The 13,929-nt window shown below is 35.8% G+C and overlaps 1 protein-coding gene and 1 long non-coding RNA gene across 5 annotated transcripts in view; one reads left to right on the forward strand and one right to left on the reverse strand.

Moving 5' to 3' along the window:
* Positions 1-13,929, forward strand: part of KLHL7 (kelch like family member 7) — a 69,455-nt gene that overhangs the window by 25,986 nt on the left and 29,540 nt on the right. For all 4 annotated transcript variants that reach the window (XM_060632703.3, XM_060632702.3, XM_060632699.3 and 1 more), the window contains 2 exons: positions 3,950-4,125; positions 6,576-6,750. In XM_060632703.3, the coding sequence (XP_060488686.1) occupies positions 3,950-4,125; positions 6,576-6,750 (351 nt within the window). The remainder of the gene's footprint in view (positions 1-3,949; positions 4,126-6,575; positions 6,751-13,929) is intronic.
* The window catches only part of LOC132679278 (uncharacterized), a 49,814-nt gene continuing 35,970 nt past the window's right edge, over positions 86-13,929 (reverse strand). The window contains exons 2-4 of the long non-coding RNA XR_009610062.3: positions 10,408-10,481; positions 9,273-9,350; positions 86-552 (exon numbers count right to left, since the gene is read on the reverse strand). This is a non-coding gene — a long non-coding RNA (uncharacterized LOC132679278). The remainder of the gene's footprint in view (positions 553-9,272; positions 9,351-10,407; positions 10,482-13,929) is intronic.

A 13,929-nucleotide genomic window follows, 5' to 3' on the forward strand; every position in this document is an offset into this window, starting at 1 on the left:
GATATGCAAATCATAGAGAAAAAAAGAATTACATTTAAAAACATTGTTCATTTGAGATATTGCAGAGACACAATGTATAATCCACCTGGAGCCTTCTGAGAAAAGTATTGGGGGAACTACTACAGCAAAGTATGGTAAAGATCTCAAGATAGGGATATGCTGCATCAGCTTCCTTAATTGCAAGCGAAATAAACTGACTTTGCTAGTTTAAACAGAAAAGGAATTTGTTGAAAGCTTTTGAGTAACTCAGAATTGGCTGGCTCAGCTCAGTTGGTGAAGCATGCAACTCTTGATCTTGGGGCTGTGAGTTCAAGCCCCAAGTGTGGTGTGAAGTTTACTCAAAATACAAAATTAAATACACAAAATTAAATACACAAAATTGCATAGAAATCTCAAATCAAGCTTAGTAAAAGTCTGAATTTGAACAACACAAACTTGTTTAGGTAGATATCACAGAGTGTTTTACTCAGTAATCAGAGAACACATACAGTTTTCAGACACCCCTGGAGTGTTTACAAATACTGATCAGCAGCCACAGAAAATCTGGAGCACCTAAAAGAGAAGAGAGACAGTCTACATCCACTGATTACAGTGCAATAAAGCTGTGAACTAACCTCAAAAGGAAAGCTGTTTCCTCCCACTCCATTCTGAACACTAGATATTTAATTGAGAAATTTAGAAAAATATTTTTAAAGAGGTGTTAATGAACTTACAGGCCAAATAGAAATATATGACAATATGTACAGAAAAAAAACAACCCAAACCTTTAGAATGTGACCAAAGTATTCCTTTTTAAAAAAAAAAAAAATTTTTTTAATGTTTATTTTTGAGAGAGAGTGAATATGCAGGAGGGGCAGAAAGGGAGAGGGATACTGAGGATCCAAAGGAGGCTCTGCACTGACAGCAGAGAGCCCGATGAGGGGCTCAAACCCACAAACCATGAGATCGTGACCTGAGGTGAAGTCAGATGCTTAACCGACTGAGCCACCCAGACACCCCAGTGATCAAAGTATTTCTTAGAAGAGAATTTGTAGTCTTAAAATATTTTCCAAATAAATGCATTTATTTTTATCTTTCCTTGACTGAGTATTCTACTCAAAGAGATAGGAAAAAACTTTAAACACCTAATGAAAGTAGAAGAAAATCTCTTTCAAAGCAAAATTAATAAAATGGAAAAAGAACACTAATAGACTGTAGACTTGGCCAGGGAAACAAAAGCTAATTATTTCAAAAAATGGTATAAAATAGTAAACAAGTCTAATCAAGAAGGAAAGATCATAGAACAAACAACAAGAATTAGAAAAGGTCAAAGAAACAACAAGATATAAACACAAAAGAAATAGTCAAAATTGTCTTTAAAAGTTGAAAACCCAGAAATAGAAATGTTGAAAAGGTAAAGATTTGTTCCCAATGAATGCTCCAGGTTTGATGGTTTTATGTGTTAATTCTACCAAGCTTTCAAGCAATAGATTAATTCTGTATTACTTAAATCCAGTGGACATGGATAGAAAACTTTACAGCTCATTCTACAAGGGTAGGATTATTGAGATGCCAGGATTGGACAGATAACACACACGCACACATGTGATTTTAGTTTCACTTAGGAACAATGATTTATGGGGCCTGTGGGTGGCTCAGTCGGGTAAGCATCTGATTTAGGCCCAGGTAATGATCTCACGATTCATGAGTTCAAGCCCTGCATCGGGCTCTGTGCTGACAGCTTGTGGACGGAGCCTGCTTCGGATTCTGTCTCCCTTTCTCTTTGCCCTTCCCCCACTCGCACTCTGTCTCTCTCTCTCTCTCCAAAATAAACATTTTAAAAAAAAATTTTTAACAATAATTTAAATTCCTTAAAAATAGCAAATTGAATCCAATGAATATATTTTTAAAAATAATACTTTACCAAAAAAAAAAATATATATTGTAATACTTTACCACCCTGGTGTGAGATGTTGACAATGGAAGAGATTATGTATAAAACAGAAGTATATGGGAACTCTGGTTTCTACTAAATTTTGTTGTGAACCTACAACTGCTGTGGAAATTAAAGTTTGTTAATTAAAACAATAATACTTTGTGACCCAGTAGGATTGACTTCAGAAATGTCAGAATGATTGAATGCTTAAGAATCTAACATAATTTAATATACTACCAAGCTATAGGAAAAAAATATAATCATAGCAACAGATACTGAAGGCACTTTTTCCATTACCCATTCCTGATTTAAAAAAAAAAAAAACTCTTGCACTAGAAATAGAATATCTAATTAACCTGTGTCTGAAGCCAATAGCAAATATTCTTTACATGGAAAGATGCTACTATTCAACTTTTGCTGGAGGTGTCCATTAATGCAATCAGTGAAGACAAAATAAGGTAACAGTAAAAGCTTCCTTATCAGGCATAATCAGAACATTAGTTGGTTGTCTAATTTAAAATGTCATTAAAACAATGAGTGGTTAAATGAGAGGCTCTGCTGTAAAGGTGTTTAACGTAGTATGTAAGTATACCAATCTTCCAGTCTTTGTGAGGCCCAAACCTAGTCTGTCAGTATTGATCCATGTCATGTCTTAAATAAATCACACCAATAATATATATAATTTTTTTTTTTTTTTTTTTAGTTTCCTTGAAATGAATTGAGAACTTAGTCTGAGTATAGAATCCCCTTAGAATTTTGCAGTGTTTTTTCATATCTCACCAGTTGTCTTGGTCATATGCCTAATCTGAGCTTTTCTCAAGTTTGTCTGAAATCTGAAGATTAGTTTTCATAGAAACAACTTTCTTTTCACATTCATATTTTATTGAAAAGCATGATATTTAATTGGGTTGCATAAATACAGAAAATTCAACTGTCAGAAATTAGTTAATAAACAAATATTGGTTCTTGGTGAAGATACCCTCTCTCTGTTGGGAGCATAGATACAAGCTATAGCAGACTGCTCACCATGAGCATCTAGCATGCCATGGCCTTGGTTGGTATTAGATAATAGCAGTTAATCTGACAAGTTCATTACCAGGCATCAGTTATGAGAACCTCTGTGATATAAATGTGAAAGTATCAAAACTCATTATCTTAAGGCAACATGAGTTTAAACAGAAAATCAAAAATAACTGAAAAATATTCAACCTCTGACTTTGAAGGGGGGCCTGCAACAAAATCACACACAATAATCAGTGGATTTATTTAGAAGGGGGATTGGCCAACTTTTTCTGTAAAGGGCCAGATAGTTAAATATTTTAGACTTTGTATGCCATGCACATGTCACACGTGGTCCTTGTCACTTCTTTTCCCTCTCCCTCTGCCCCACTTTTCTTTTTTTTATGACCCTTTAAAATTATGAAAAATGTTTTTAGCTGCTGACCAGCTGGTTGTGGGCTGGATTTAGCTCATGGACAGTACTTTACAGATTCCTGAAACAGAACATTAATAGCCAATTGGGGAGACACTCCCTCTCAAACAAAAATATAGAATAGCTAGGAAAAGGCTGAATGGGAAATGTATGAGGGTTTATATAAAGAAATCTGTGTTAATTATATTGAAAATCATAAAAAATCTGAGTAAATGGAGATACATGTCACGTTCCTAAGAGGAGCTCCTCTTGTGTTGCAGAACAGTCTCCACAGTAATCCAGAAATGCACTGCAGTCCTAAGTAAAATTATACCAGGATTTTTTACAGTAGAATGTTATAAGCTTATTTTTAAATTTATTTACAAGAGAAAAATGTTTAACAGCAGCCAACAAAAATTTGAGAAAACATTGAAGGGGCTTCTCCTACAAAGTATCAATATTGGCCATACTTAATTCAGCATAGCATAGGCATAGGAATAAACCAGTAGAACAGAGAAGGATCCAGATTTGTTAAATTCACTCAGCCTCATTTTTTTGTTTTCAATGTATGTTTGGGGATTTTTAAAGTGATTTTCTATTCATTTATTTTCTTTTATGTTTAGGTATAAGTGTGCTAGCAGAGTGTCTGGACTGTCCTGAATTGAAAGCAACTGCAGATGACTTTATTCATCAGCATTTTACTGAAGTTTATAAAACTGATGAATTTCTGCAACTTGATGTGAAGCGAGTTACACATCTCCTCAACCAGGACACTCTGACTGTGAGAGCAGAGGACCAGGTGACTAAATTGTCTTCTCACTTTTTTCTTAGTAAAATATCTTTTCTGATTTCTTATGTTTCACATTTGGATACATGACAAGGAAAAGAATCATAGTAGGAGAGAATGTGTTCTTTACATTAAACAGAGTATTCCAAAGTCTTTTTCATAGGAAAAGTAAGTCTTGCGTGCTTGTAAGGCTTGCTCTTTGAGAGAGAGACCATTTGGTAGAAATAAAGCTATTGGGTACCATGGTAGGAAGAACAGTGCTTCCCCCCAAGGATATCCACATCCTAATTGTCAGAACCTGTTGTGAATATGTTACCTTACATGGCGGTAGGACTTTGCAGATGTGGTTAAAGATCTTTGAGATGGAGAGATTATCCAGGTGGGCCCAGTGTAATCTCAAGCGTCCTTAAGTGTGGAAGAGGGAGGCAGAAGAGTCAGTGTCAGTGTGATGCAGTGTGAGAAAGACTTGGCTGGATATTGCTGGCTTTGAAGATGGAAGAAGAGGCCGCAAGCCAAGGAATGCAGGAGGAGGCTGCTAGATTCTGAAAAAGGCAAGGAGATGCTTTCTCCTCTAGAGCCTTCAGGCATCCCCGCTGACACATGGATTTTGACCCATTGTGACCTATTTTGGATTCAACCTCCATAACTGTCAGATTAAACTGCCGGAGGTGTAAGCTGGGTGCAGGCATTTGGGAGCTGGGTGGACTAACACTTAGAAATGCTGTCATTCAATTATTCCCTGTTTTCAGTCCCACATCCTTCTCTGTATTTTATTTAATTTGTTAAATCAGCAGTAGCAAACTAATAGAGGTACTGTAGGATCATATGCTTTGAGTTACTTTTGTTCTCGAGATAAAAGATTAGCACTGGGCCATTTTTGTCCAGTCTTCTTCATGGCCCAGCGTATTATATTAGTCTACAAGTTGACAGGTTGGACCTGGAAGACCTGACTAGGGAAAAACAAACAAACAAAAATCTTAGTTCTGTGACCCATGACTAAAATTAACTGACTTATATGCATTATGGAAAGGGAATTAAAAATGTAACTAGTCTGAAGAAACCTGGCAAACATTATCTACAGATTATTATTATATCAAGCCTGATGAGCACTATTTATAGGATAATACCGTCAGTGATAAGTCACGTTGATATGCATGGCACCTCCCTAGTCTTCCTCCCAAAACACAGTGCTCCTAGTCTAATCATGAGAAAAACCTCAGACAAACCCAAATTGAGAGACATTTTACAAAATACCTTACCAGAACTCACAACTGTCAAAGTCATCGGAAACAAGGAAAGTCAGCAAAACTGTTATAGTCCATAAGACCCTAGGTGACATAATGAGTAAATGTGATGTGCTCTCCTTTATGGGATTATGGGACAGAGAAAAAAATTAGATAAAAAACTAAAGAAGTTTTTTTGGAAATACGGACTTTAGTTAATAATGGATCGTTAGCTGTGATAAGAGTATCATACTAATGTAACATTTTAACAGCTGAGTGCAGGGTATATCAGAACTTTGTGTGCTATCTTTGTAGTTTTTCTGTAAATCTAAAACTTCTCCAAAATTAAGAGTTTTTTTTTAAAAAAAAATAGACCAATTCCCATTAAAAATTAATTCATATGGAGGTCAGAACTTAGGCCATATTAACACCAATCCCAAATTAACTAATTTAAGTAACTCAAATGTGGCAGGTGTGTTTTCAGTGTGTCTGAACTAGTGATTTGTGGGGACACCTGACTGGCTCAGTCATTAGAACATGTGACTCTTGATCTCATGGCTATGAGCTCAGGCTGCATGGTGGGCATGGAACCAGTATAAAACTAACAATAACAATAAAAAACTAGTGATTCATAAATCAGGTTGTGTTGATGAACTTGGACAGGTAAATACTACAGTATTATTTTGAAAAAAATTCTTATATAATCTGTAATGTATTTCTTAAACATAGAATTCTTATAAAGTTTCTGGAATGTAGATAAGTCTATCAGTTCACAATTCAGGAATATCATATTGAAATAAAATCATAGATGAACTTCATTTCTCTCGGGATGGACATCCTCTTAGGAAATTAAAGTATTTCCGTGATACCAAGTAAACATATATTGACACTATCATTGACCAGTAGATTTATTTCAGTAGAAATGTACATCACAGCTCCTTCTGAAAAAAGGTTATATTTTGTTTCAAAAAATAAGTTCAATATCCTCCCTGTCATTACATTATATAGTAGTAATTCTAAAAAATATATTACCGACAAGAATCATTAGAGCAGTGTGTAAGCTGTTCTGAAGCACAGGCAAGTGTTGGGGAATGAAAGAAAATGTCTGATAAAATATTGGGAATAAGTGGTTGCGTCTTTATGAGATCCTCCCCTGACCTTCAGTGTGAGAGTAAACATAGGTAATTGGAAATGTTGCTGCCTTGTAAGAACTTTACTGTGCTGTTTTTCCCCCCTTAGGTTTATGATGCTGCTGTCAGATGGCTGAAATATGATGAACCTAATCGCCAGCCATTTATGGTCGATATCCTTGCTAAAGTCAGGTTTCCTCTTATATCAAAGAATTTCTTAAGTAAAACAGTACAAGCTGAACCACTTATTCAAGACAATCCTGAATGCCTTAAGATGGTGATAAGTAAGTTGCCTTAATACCCATTTATAACCTGATCCTGTAGGCAGTTTCTCATGGGCTTAAAACCCTTTAGAATGGATCAGACTCCATTCAAGACTTAGCTCTTTAATTCTTTTTTTTTTTTTTTTTTTAAGTTTGTTTGTTTGTTTATTGAGAGAGAGAGGGAGGGATTGAGAATGTCCAAGCAGGTTCTGAGCTGAGAGCACAGAGTCCAATGCGGAGCTCGAACCCACACACTGTGCTGAAACCAAGAGTCAGACACTTAACTGACCTAGCCACCCAGGTGCCCCAAGACTTACCTTTTTTAGATTAATAATCCACTGGGGTTCTTAGCTGTCTACCTGGAGGAGACTTAGCCCCAGCCCTCATTTTATAGGAATGTGTATGATAGAAGGTAAAAATTACTTATGCCTTGTCTCCTTTTGTGTATAATAGCTTTCATGTACTTTGTGCCTAGTGTTTCCTTTTTATTTTACTCAGCCACATAATATACTGTGATCACTTTTTTTTTTCCTTTTTGACCAGCCAACAACTGCCATATTTTGTCATTTACTTAGTTTTTCTTGGCTTGCAGGCTAAGTCCCAACCCCTCTGTAAAATGCTACTTAATAAAATTGTACAATTAAACAATCTGTTGCTTTTATTTCTTGTAAACATCCTTCATAGAGCCTTCTACGTATTCCAGTGTGGACTATTTGCACTCTAACCCTGAGACACTCTTCTTGTCCTGGAACTTCCCTTCTCTGCCATCCTGGGATGTCCTTTCACTCCTCTCCTTTGTTAGATCCACTGCCTTCCCAGACCTCAGGTCTTCCCCTTTTTTAATTCTCCCTGTTGAATGGAATGTATCCCATAACAGGTTCCTGAGAAAGAGTATGTCATCAGTAAATATTAGGAGACTTGATGAATCTCCTGTATTTATTTTACCATAAAATGTTGAAGGATAGTTAAACTGGGTATATAGAATTATGTTGAAAATCATTTTAGAAAATTCAAGTTAGAATTTCGAAGGCATTGCTCCATTAACTAGCTGCCAGTGTTTTTCAGAAATCTGATGCCAGTCTGATCCTTTTATTTTTTATTCCTCTTTGTAATTTTTTTGTAATATCCCTGATGTTTTGGAGGTTCACGATAATGTAACTTTGTGTTTTTGTTTTTTGTTTTTTTAGTAATCATGTTGGACATTGTCTTTTCAATCACAAATTTCTCATTTCTCTGTTACTGGTATTATGATTCTTCAATACAACTCTTGTCTCTGTTTCTCTGATCTATCTTCCAGGAGACAGCCTTAATTTTTCTATCATCACTTTTATTTCAGCTATTATTTGTAATTTCTGTGAGTTTTTACTTATTCTCTAATTCCTTATTTCATGGTTGTAACACCTTATTCTGAAGTAGCATTATAGTGCCTTTCATGTTTATCTTGTCTGCATTTTCTGTATTACCTTTGAATTTTGTTTTTCTGTTTTTGTTGTTGGAAGCTTTTCTTAATGTGTTATCTGTGAGTCATATTTATAAGACTAAGTTATTAATAAAGCCAATAGCACTGTATATGTGAGTGGGCTCTTGGTTCTTGGCCTGAACTGTAGGGTAGTCAGTGTAAACACACGTTTTTTTGTTTATTTTTGAGAGAGATAGCAAGCAGGGGAGGGACAGAGAGAGAGGGAGACAGAATCCCAAGCAGGCTCCACACCATCAGCACAGTGCCCGATGTGGGGCTTGAATTCACAAACTGAGATGGTGACCTGAGCCGAAATCAAGAGTCGGGTGCTTAACCGACTGAGCCACCCAGGTGCCCCAACACACATTTTGTTTTTAATTGAGGACCCCTCCAATGTTAGTATCTATAAATATTTTCTCGGATAGTTGGATACAGGCATTTGGGAGCTGGGTGGGGAATATTTTGATATGTAGACTTTCACTTAACCCTTGTCATCAGGCTCATACCCTTCTCTGTGTGATTCTCCAAAGACCAGTAGACTTTCACTTAACCCTTGTCATCAGGCTCATACCCTTCTCTGTGTGATTCTCCAAAGACCAGTCATCATATATCCTACTTGGAGAAGGCATGGCAGGTTACTGGACTGTGCAGTAGGGGAAGGAAACCTGACAATTAAAGTGTTGTTTATTCAGAATTTTAAAGCTCTCTTGTTTTCATCCCCACCCCACTTTCTGGGGGTACTTCCTATCTGCCATTATGAATCTTTCCAGGCTTCTGCAAGATAATTTGCTTGCTTCTCATTGGTGTCTCCTTCCACAACCATCTCTTTTTCTTTTTCTTTTTTTTTAATGTTTTATTTTTGAGAAAGACAGAGCACGAGTGGGGGAGGGGCAGAGAGGGAGACACAGAATCTAAAGCAGGCTCCAGGCTCTGAGCTGTCAGTACAGAGCCCGATGGGGGCTTGAACTCATAAGCTGTGAGATCATGACCTGAGCTGAAGTCAGACACTCAACCAACTGAGCCACCCAGGTGCCCCCACAACCATTTCAGGTTAACATTCTATCTGCTATATGTCTTCACTTACTGAGTTTCAGGGTTATATAGATCTTCTAGTATTATCAAAGGTAGAGTTTGTTTCTTGCTTCATTGTTGTTTGGGATGGCTTTCAAGAGAAGAAGAGAAAAAGGTCTTAAAACTGGCACATTCAGTCTCAAGTTCGTTTTATCGTTAAATCTGAATCAGTGTTTTTGTATTATTGACTCTGAATCTAGTGTTAGGGATGTAGTTGGAAATGTCTTCCTTATTCCAAGGTAATTTTTTAATTTCATAAATTCTTGTCTTGTGCACTTAACGGATTTCTTATTTTCTCCTTTTTAAAAAAAATGTTGAAACCTTGTATCCAACTGAAATTTATTTGAATACGTAAGAGTCTAGCTTTTTTTCCTCTTTAAATGTCTGGCAAGATGGCCCAATATCATTATTAAATAATTTATCTTTTCCCACTGATTTGAACATCATGAACTAAATTTCTCCTTATCTGTATACACACAAAAATCAGTTTCTCTTCCATTTCATTCTGGTACCTTTTAATTATTGTTGTACCTCATTGAAATTATATGTCCTGGAGAATTTATAATTTTCTTTTTATAAACTTCTACACTTCTTAAAATCTTTTTTTAGATATTTTTGTTGTTGCTGTTGTGAATTGTATTTGCATTTGTCATTACTCATTTCTTTTTAAAACTTGTTCAGTTGATTTCTCTTGCTTTTTCTAGGGATTTAATCTTTTATCTGCAAGTAATGATAATTTTAGATTCTCCCCTCTACTATTTATACCTTTTATTTTGTTACATTGACTACTTTCAATAGCCTTTTCATGACAGTGTGCAGTTAACTAATAATGATAAATGGCAGCCTTGTATTTTCCTTTCTGGAAATACCTTTAGTCCTAGTGGTGTGGATCTGGGTTCTGACTGGTTGGCTGTGTGTGTGTGGTACTAGATGGATATGAATAGAGTGGGTGTCTATAATTAAGACAGTACTTTCGTTTTCCTAAACTCTAAACTTTAATAAGCACCCATCAGTTTTTTTTTTTTTTTTTCTGAGAGTTTGAGGATTTGGGCAAATATTGCTATAAGTGTTGTTTTAAAATTTAGTATGCATATTTAAGCTGTACAGAAAGGTATAAAAACTAATAATGAAAATATTCATGAACTTACCTAGCACCCTGAGAAGTCAGTACAGATGAAGCATCCAATGTGTTCCTCCCCAGTGACAGCTCACATTCTTCTACCTAGGAGGAAACAATAGCCCTGAATATGGTGTTTGATCAGCATGCAGTTCTTTACCATATATATAAGCAACATTTAGTATTGTTTTGCCTGTTCCTAAATGCTACATGAATGGTATACTGTATGTATTCTTCTGCAACTTGCTTTTAATATATTTTTTTAATGTTTATTCTTGAGGGAGAGAGAGAGACAGTGAGAGTGGGGGAGGGGCAGAGAGCGAGGGAGATACAGAATCTGAAGCAGGCTCCAGGCTCTGAGCTGTCAGCACAGAGCCTGATGCGGGGCTCAAACTCATGAACCATGAGATAATGACCTGAGCTGAAGTCAGACGCTTAACTGACTGAGTCACCCAGGCGCCCCCTGCAACTTGCTTTTTTTTTTTTTTCTTTTTTAATTTTTTTTTTTTAACGTTTATTTATTTTTGAGACAGAGAGAGACAGAGCATGAATGGGGGAGGGTCAGAGAGAGAGAGGGAGACACAGAATCTGAAACAGGCTCCAGGCTCTGAGCTGTCAGCACAGAGCCCGACGCGGGGCTTGAACTCACGAACCGCGAGATCATGACCTGAGCCGAAGTCGGGCGCTTAACTGACTGAGCCACCCAGGCGCCCCTACAACTTGCTTTTAAAAATACTTTCTAATTTCCATTATGTTTTCTCTTGTGACCAATAAGTTTAGTAGAAGTATGCTTTTAAATGCCTTTGGTCATGGATTTTTAACTTAATTGCATTGTGGTCTAAGAATGTTATGATCAGATACCAGTTTTTTAATATTTATTGAAAGTTGTCAATATTTGTAAAGTTGTTTTGTATCTTTTATGACTAATTTTTTGGTCTAGTTAATTTATCAGTTACTGACAAAGTTGTATTATATTCACCCACTATAGTGGATTTCTCCATTTCTCCTATAATTCTGTTAATTTTTCTGTTCTATATTTTGAGGGTTCTAAATATGAGTTTAGAAATGTTATCTTCCTGGTGAATGCAACCTTTTATCATTATGTAATGATCTTCTTTTTCCCTAATACAGATTGTTGCCTTTCTCTATTTTATCAGATATTTATATAACTAAACCACTTTTTATCTGGTTACTATTTTCTTAGCTTATATCTATGCATTCATTCTTTTCAAACATTTTGTGTCCTTATATTTTAGTTAGATCTCTTAAAAACAGCATATAGCTTTATTTTCTTTTTTAAACCCTTTCTTACTATCTTTTAACAGGTAAATTATATTCCATTTAATTTATTGTAAATACTATTATATTTTTAATTATTTCTAATACCTTATTTTGCACTTTTTGTTCATCCCAATTTTTCTATACTTTTTTAATCTCCTTTTGGGTTGAGGTTTATTCCCTTCATTTTTTCCTTCTACTGTTAGAGAAGTTTTATATTTTGTATCAATCTTTTTAATAGTTATCCTTTATATTTTAATATGTGTACCTTAAACATTAATATTTCTACCTGCTTCCATGGGCACCTGGGTGGCTTAGTCAGTTGAGCTTGTCTGACTCTTGATTTCAGCTCAGGTCATGCTCTCATGGTTCGTGGGTTTGAGCCCCACATGAGGCTCTGCGGCTGGCAGCACGGAGCCTGCTTGGGATTTCTCTCTCCCTCTCTCTCTGCCCTCTCCCATTCGCACTGTCTCTGTCTCTCAAAATAGATGAATAAACTTAAAATATATATATTTCAGGGCACCTGGGTGGTGCATTCAGTTAAGCATCCAACTCTTGGTCGCAGCTCATGTCATGATCTCACAGTTTGAGAATAAGAGCCCCACATTGGGCTCTGCTCTGATGGTGAGGAGCCTGCTTGGGATTCTGTCTCTCCTTCTCCATGCCCCTCCCATGCTTGTGCATGTGCACTCTCTCTCTCTCTCTCAAAATGAAAAAATAAACATAGATTGATTTCTACCCTTCTCTAGAAGAAAACAAGGGTCTTAGGACATTTTAATTCAGTGTATCTCTTTAGGTGTTTTGTTGTTCTGTATTTTAGTTCTTTTTTTTTTTTTTTTTTTTAACTTTCCAAGTGGGACATTATAATTTTTTTTATAATTTTTAAAAAATATAGTGAGTGTTTAGATATATACATGTTTACCAGTTTCTTTGCTCACCATTTCTTGTACCTTAGACCTTCCTTCTGAGATTATTTTCCATATTTCTACATTTATGGTCTGATTGTAATAGCCATTGTAAGCGATTATCTGGAAATGTCTTTTTATTCATCCTATTCTTAAATGAAAGATTAAGTGGGCGTATAATTCTAGATTGAATACTTGAAGGTGTTATTTCACCCTGCATCATTACTGTTGATCCCTGCTATTAGTCTAGTTGTCATTCTTTGTAGATGATCTGAATTTTTTCTGTGGCTTTTTACAAGAGCTTTTCTTTATTTGTGGTGTTCAGCACCAAATGTGTATGGGTGTTTATTTCTTTAGTTTATCCTGCTTGGTATTTGTTTTGTTTCCTGAGTCCAATGATCTGTGTTTTTCATCATTTGGAAAATTCTCAGCCATTTTTTTCTTCAAATAATGCCACAGCTTCAGGAATTCTTCAGTTAGAAATGTTGGCAGGTCTTGCCTTTGTGATTTCTAAACTTTCCATTCATCTTTGTCTCGTTGTGTTGCATTTGGGGTAATCCTTCAAGTCTGTATTCCAGTTCACTGATTCTTTCATCTATTTCTATTCTAGTCACTTGTTTAACTTACCCTTTCAGTTTTGAATATTACTTGATATTTCTTTTTTTTTCATAGCAGCCTGGTCATTTTCAGTGGCCTTTCTTTGCTCATGTTTTCAGTTCTTTTATTTCTGTAAACACCTTAAATATAGTTATTTTATGTTTTATGTTTGATGATACCAATATGTGAAGTCTTTGAAGACCAGATGCTGCTATTTGTTGCTTGTTTTGACTCATTTCTGGTTGCTTAATTCCTTATGTGTTTTGTGATTTTTGTATTGTGAGCTTATATTTGTTTGATATTAATCTCCAAGAATATGGGGAGACCTGGGTTGTATTCCTGTGAGTCTTCCCTGCTCTCCTCAAGAGGAGAATAGTATTTGCTTTTGCCAAGTGCCCTGGGGCACAAAAATCCAAGACTACTTTGAATTTTTCTTGGCTTACAGTTTCCTAGATTTACAGATAGGTAAATTCAAACCTCAGCCTTTACAAGGGCAGGACCATCATTATAAATTCTTTGTATAGAATTTATAAAGGAAAGGAAACTTTACCTCTACCTGGAGCTGAAATTTAAATAGGCAAAGTATTATTTCCCCATTCTGCCATAAGGCAGCTTAGTTTTTTGGCATTTTGTTTTGTTTTGTTTTGGCTCATCTTTTCATTAAAGGTATAACAAGTCCAAGTGAATTGGCTTTAGGCAAAGATCTCAGTTCCAACACCTTACTTGTATAAATCTAAGACCTTATCTTCTCTCCCTCATACAGCCAATAAAAT

This window comes from Panthera onca, chromosome A2 (assembly GCF_046562875.1).
Source record: "Panthera onca isolate mPanOnc1 chromosome A2, mPanOnc1 haplotype 2, whole genome shotgun sequence".
In the NCBI taxonomy this organism is placed as follows: domain Eukaryota; kingdom Metazoa; phylum Chordata; class Mammalia; order Carnivora; family Felidae; genus Panthera; species Panthera onca.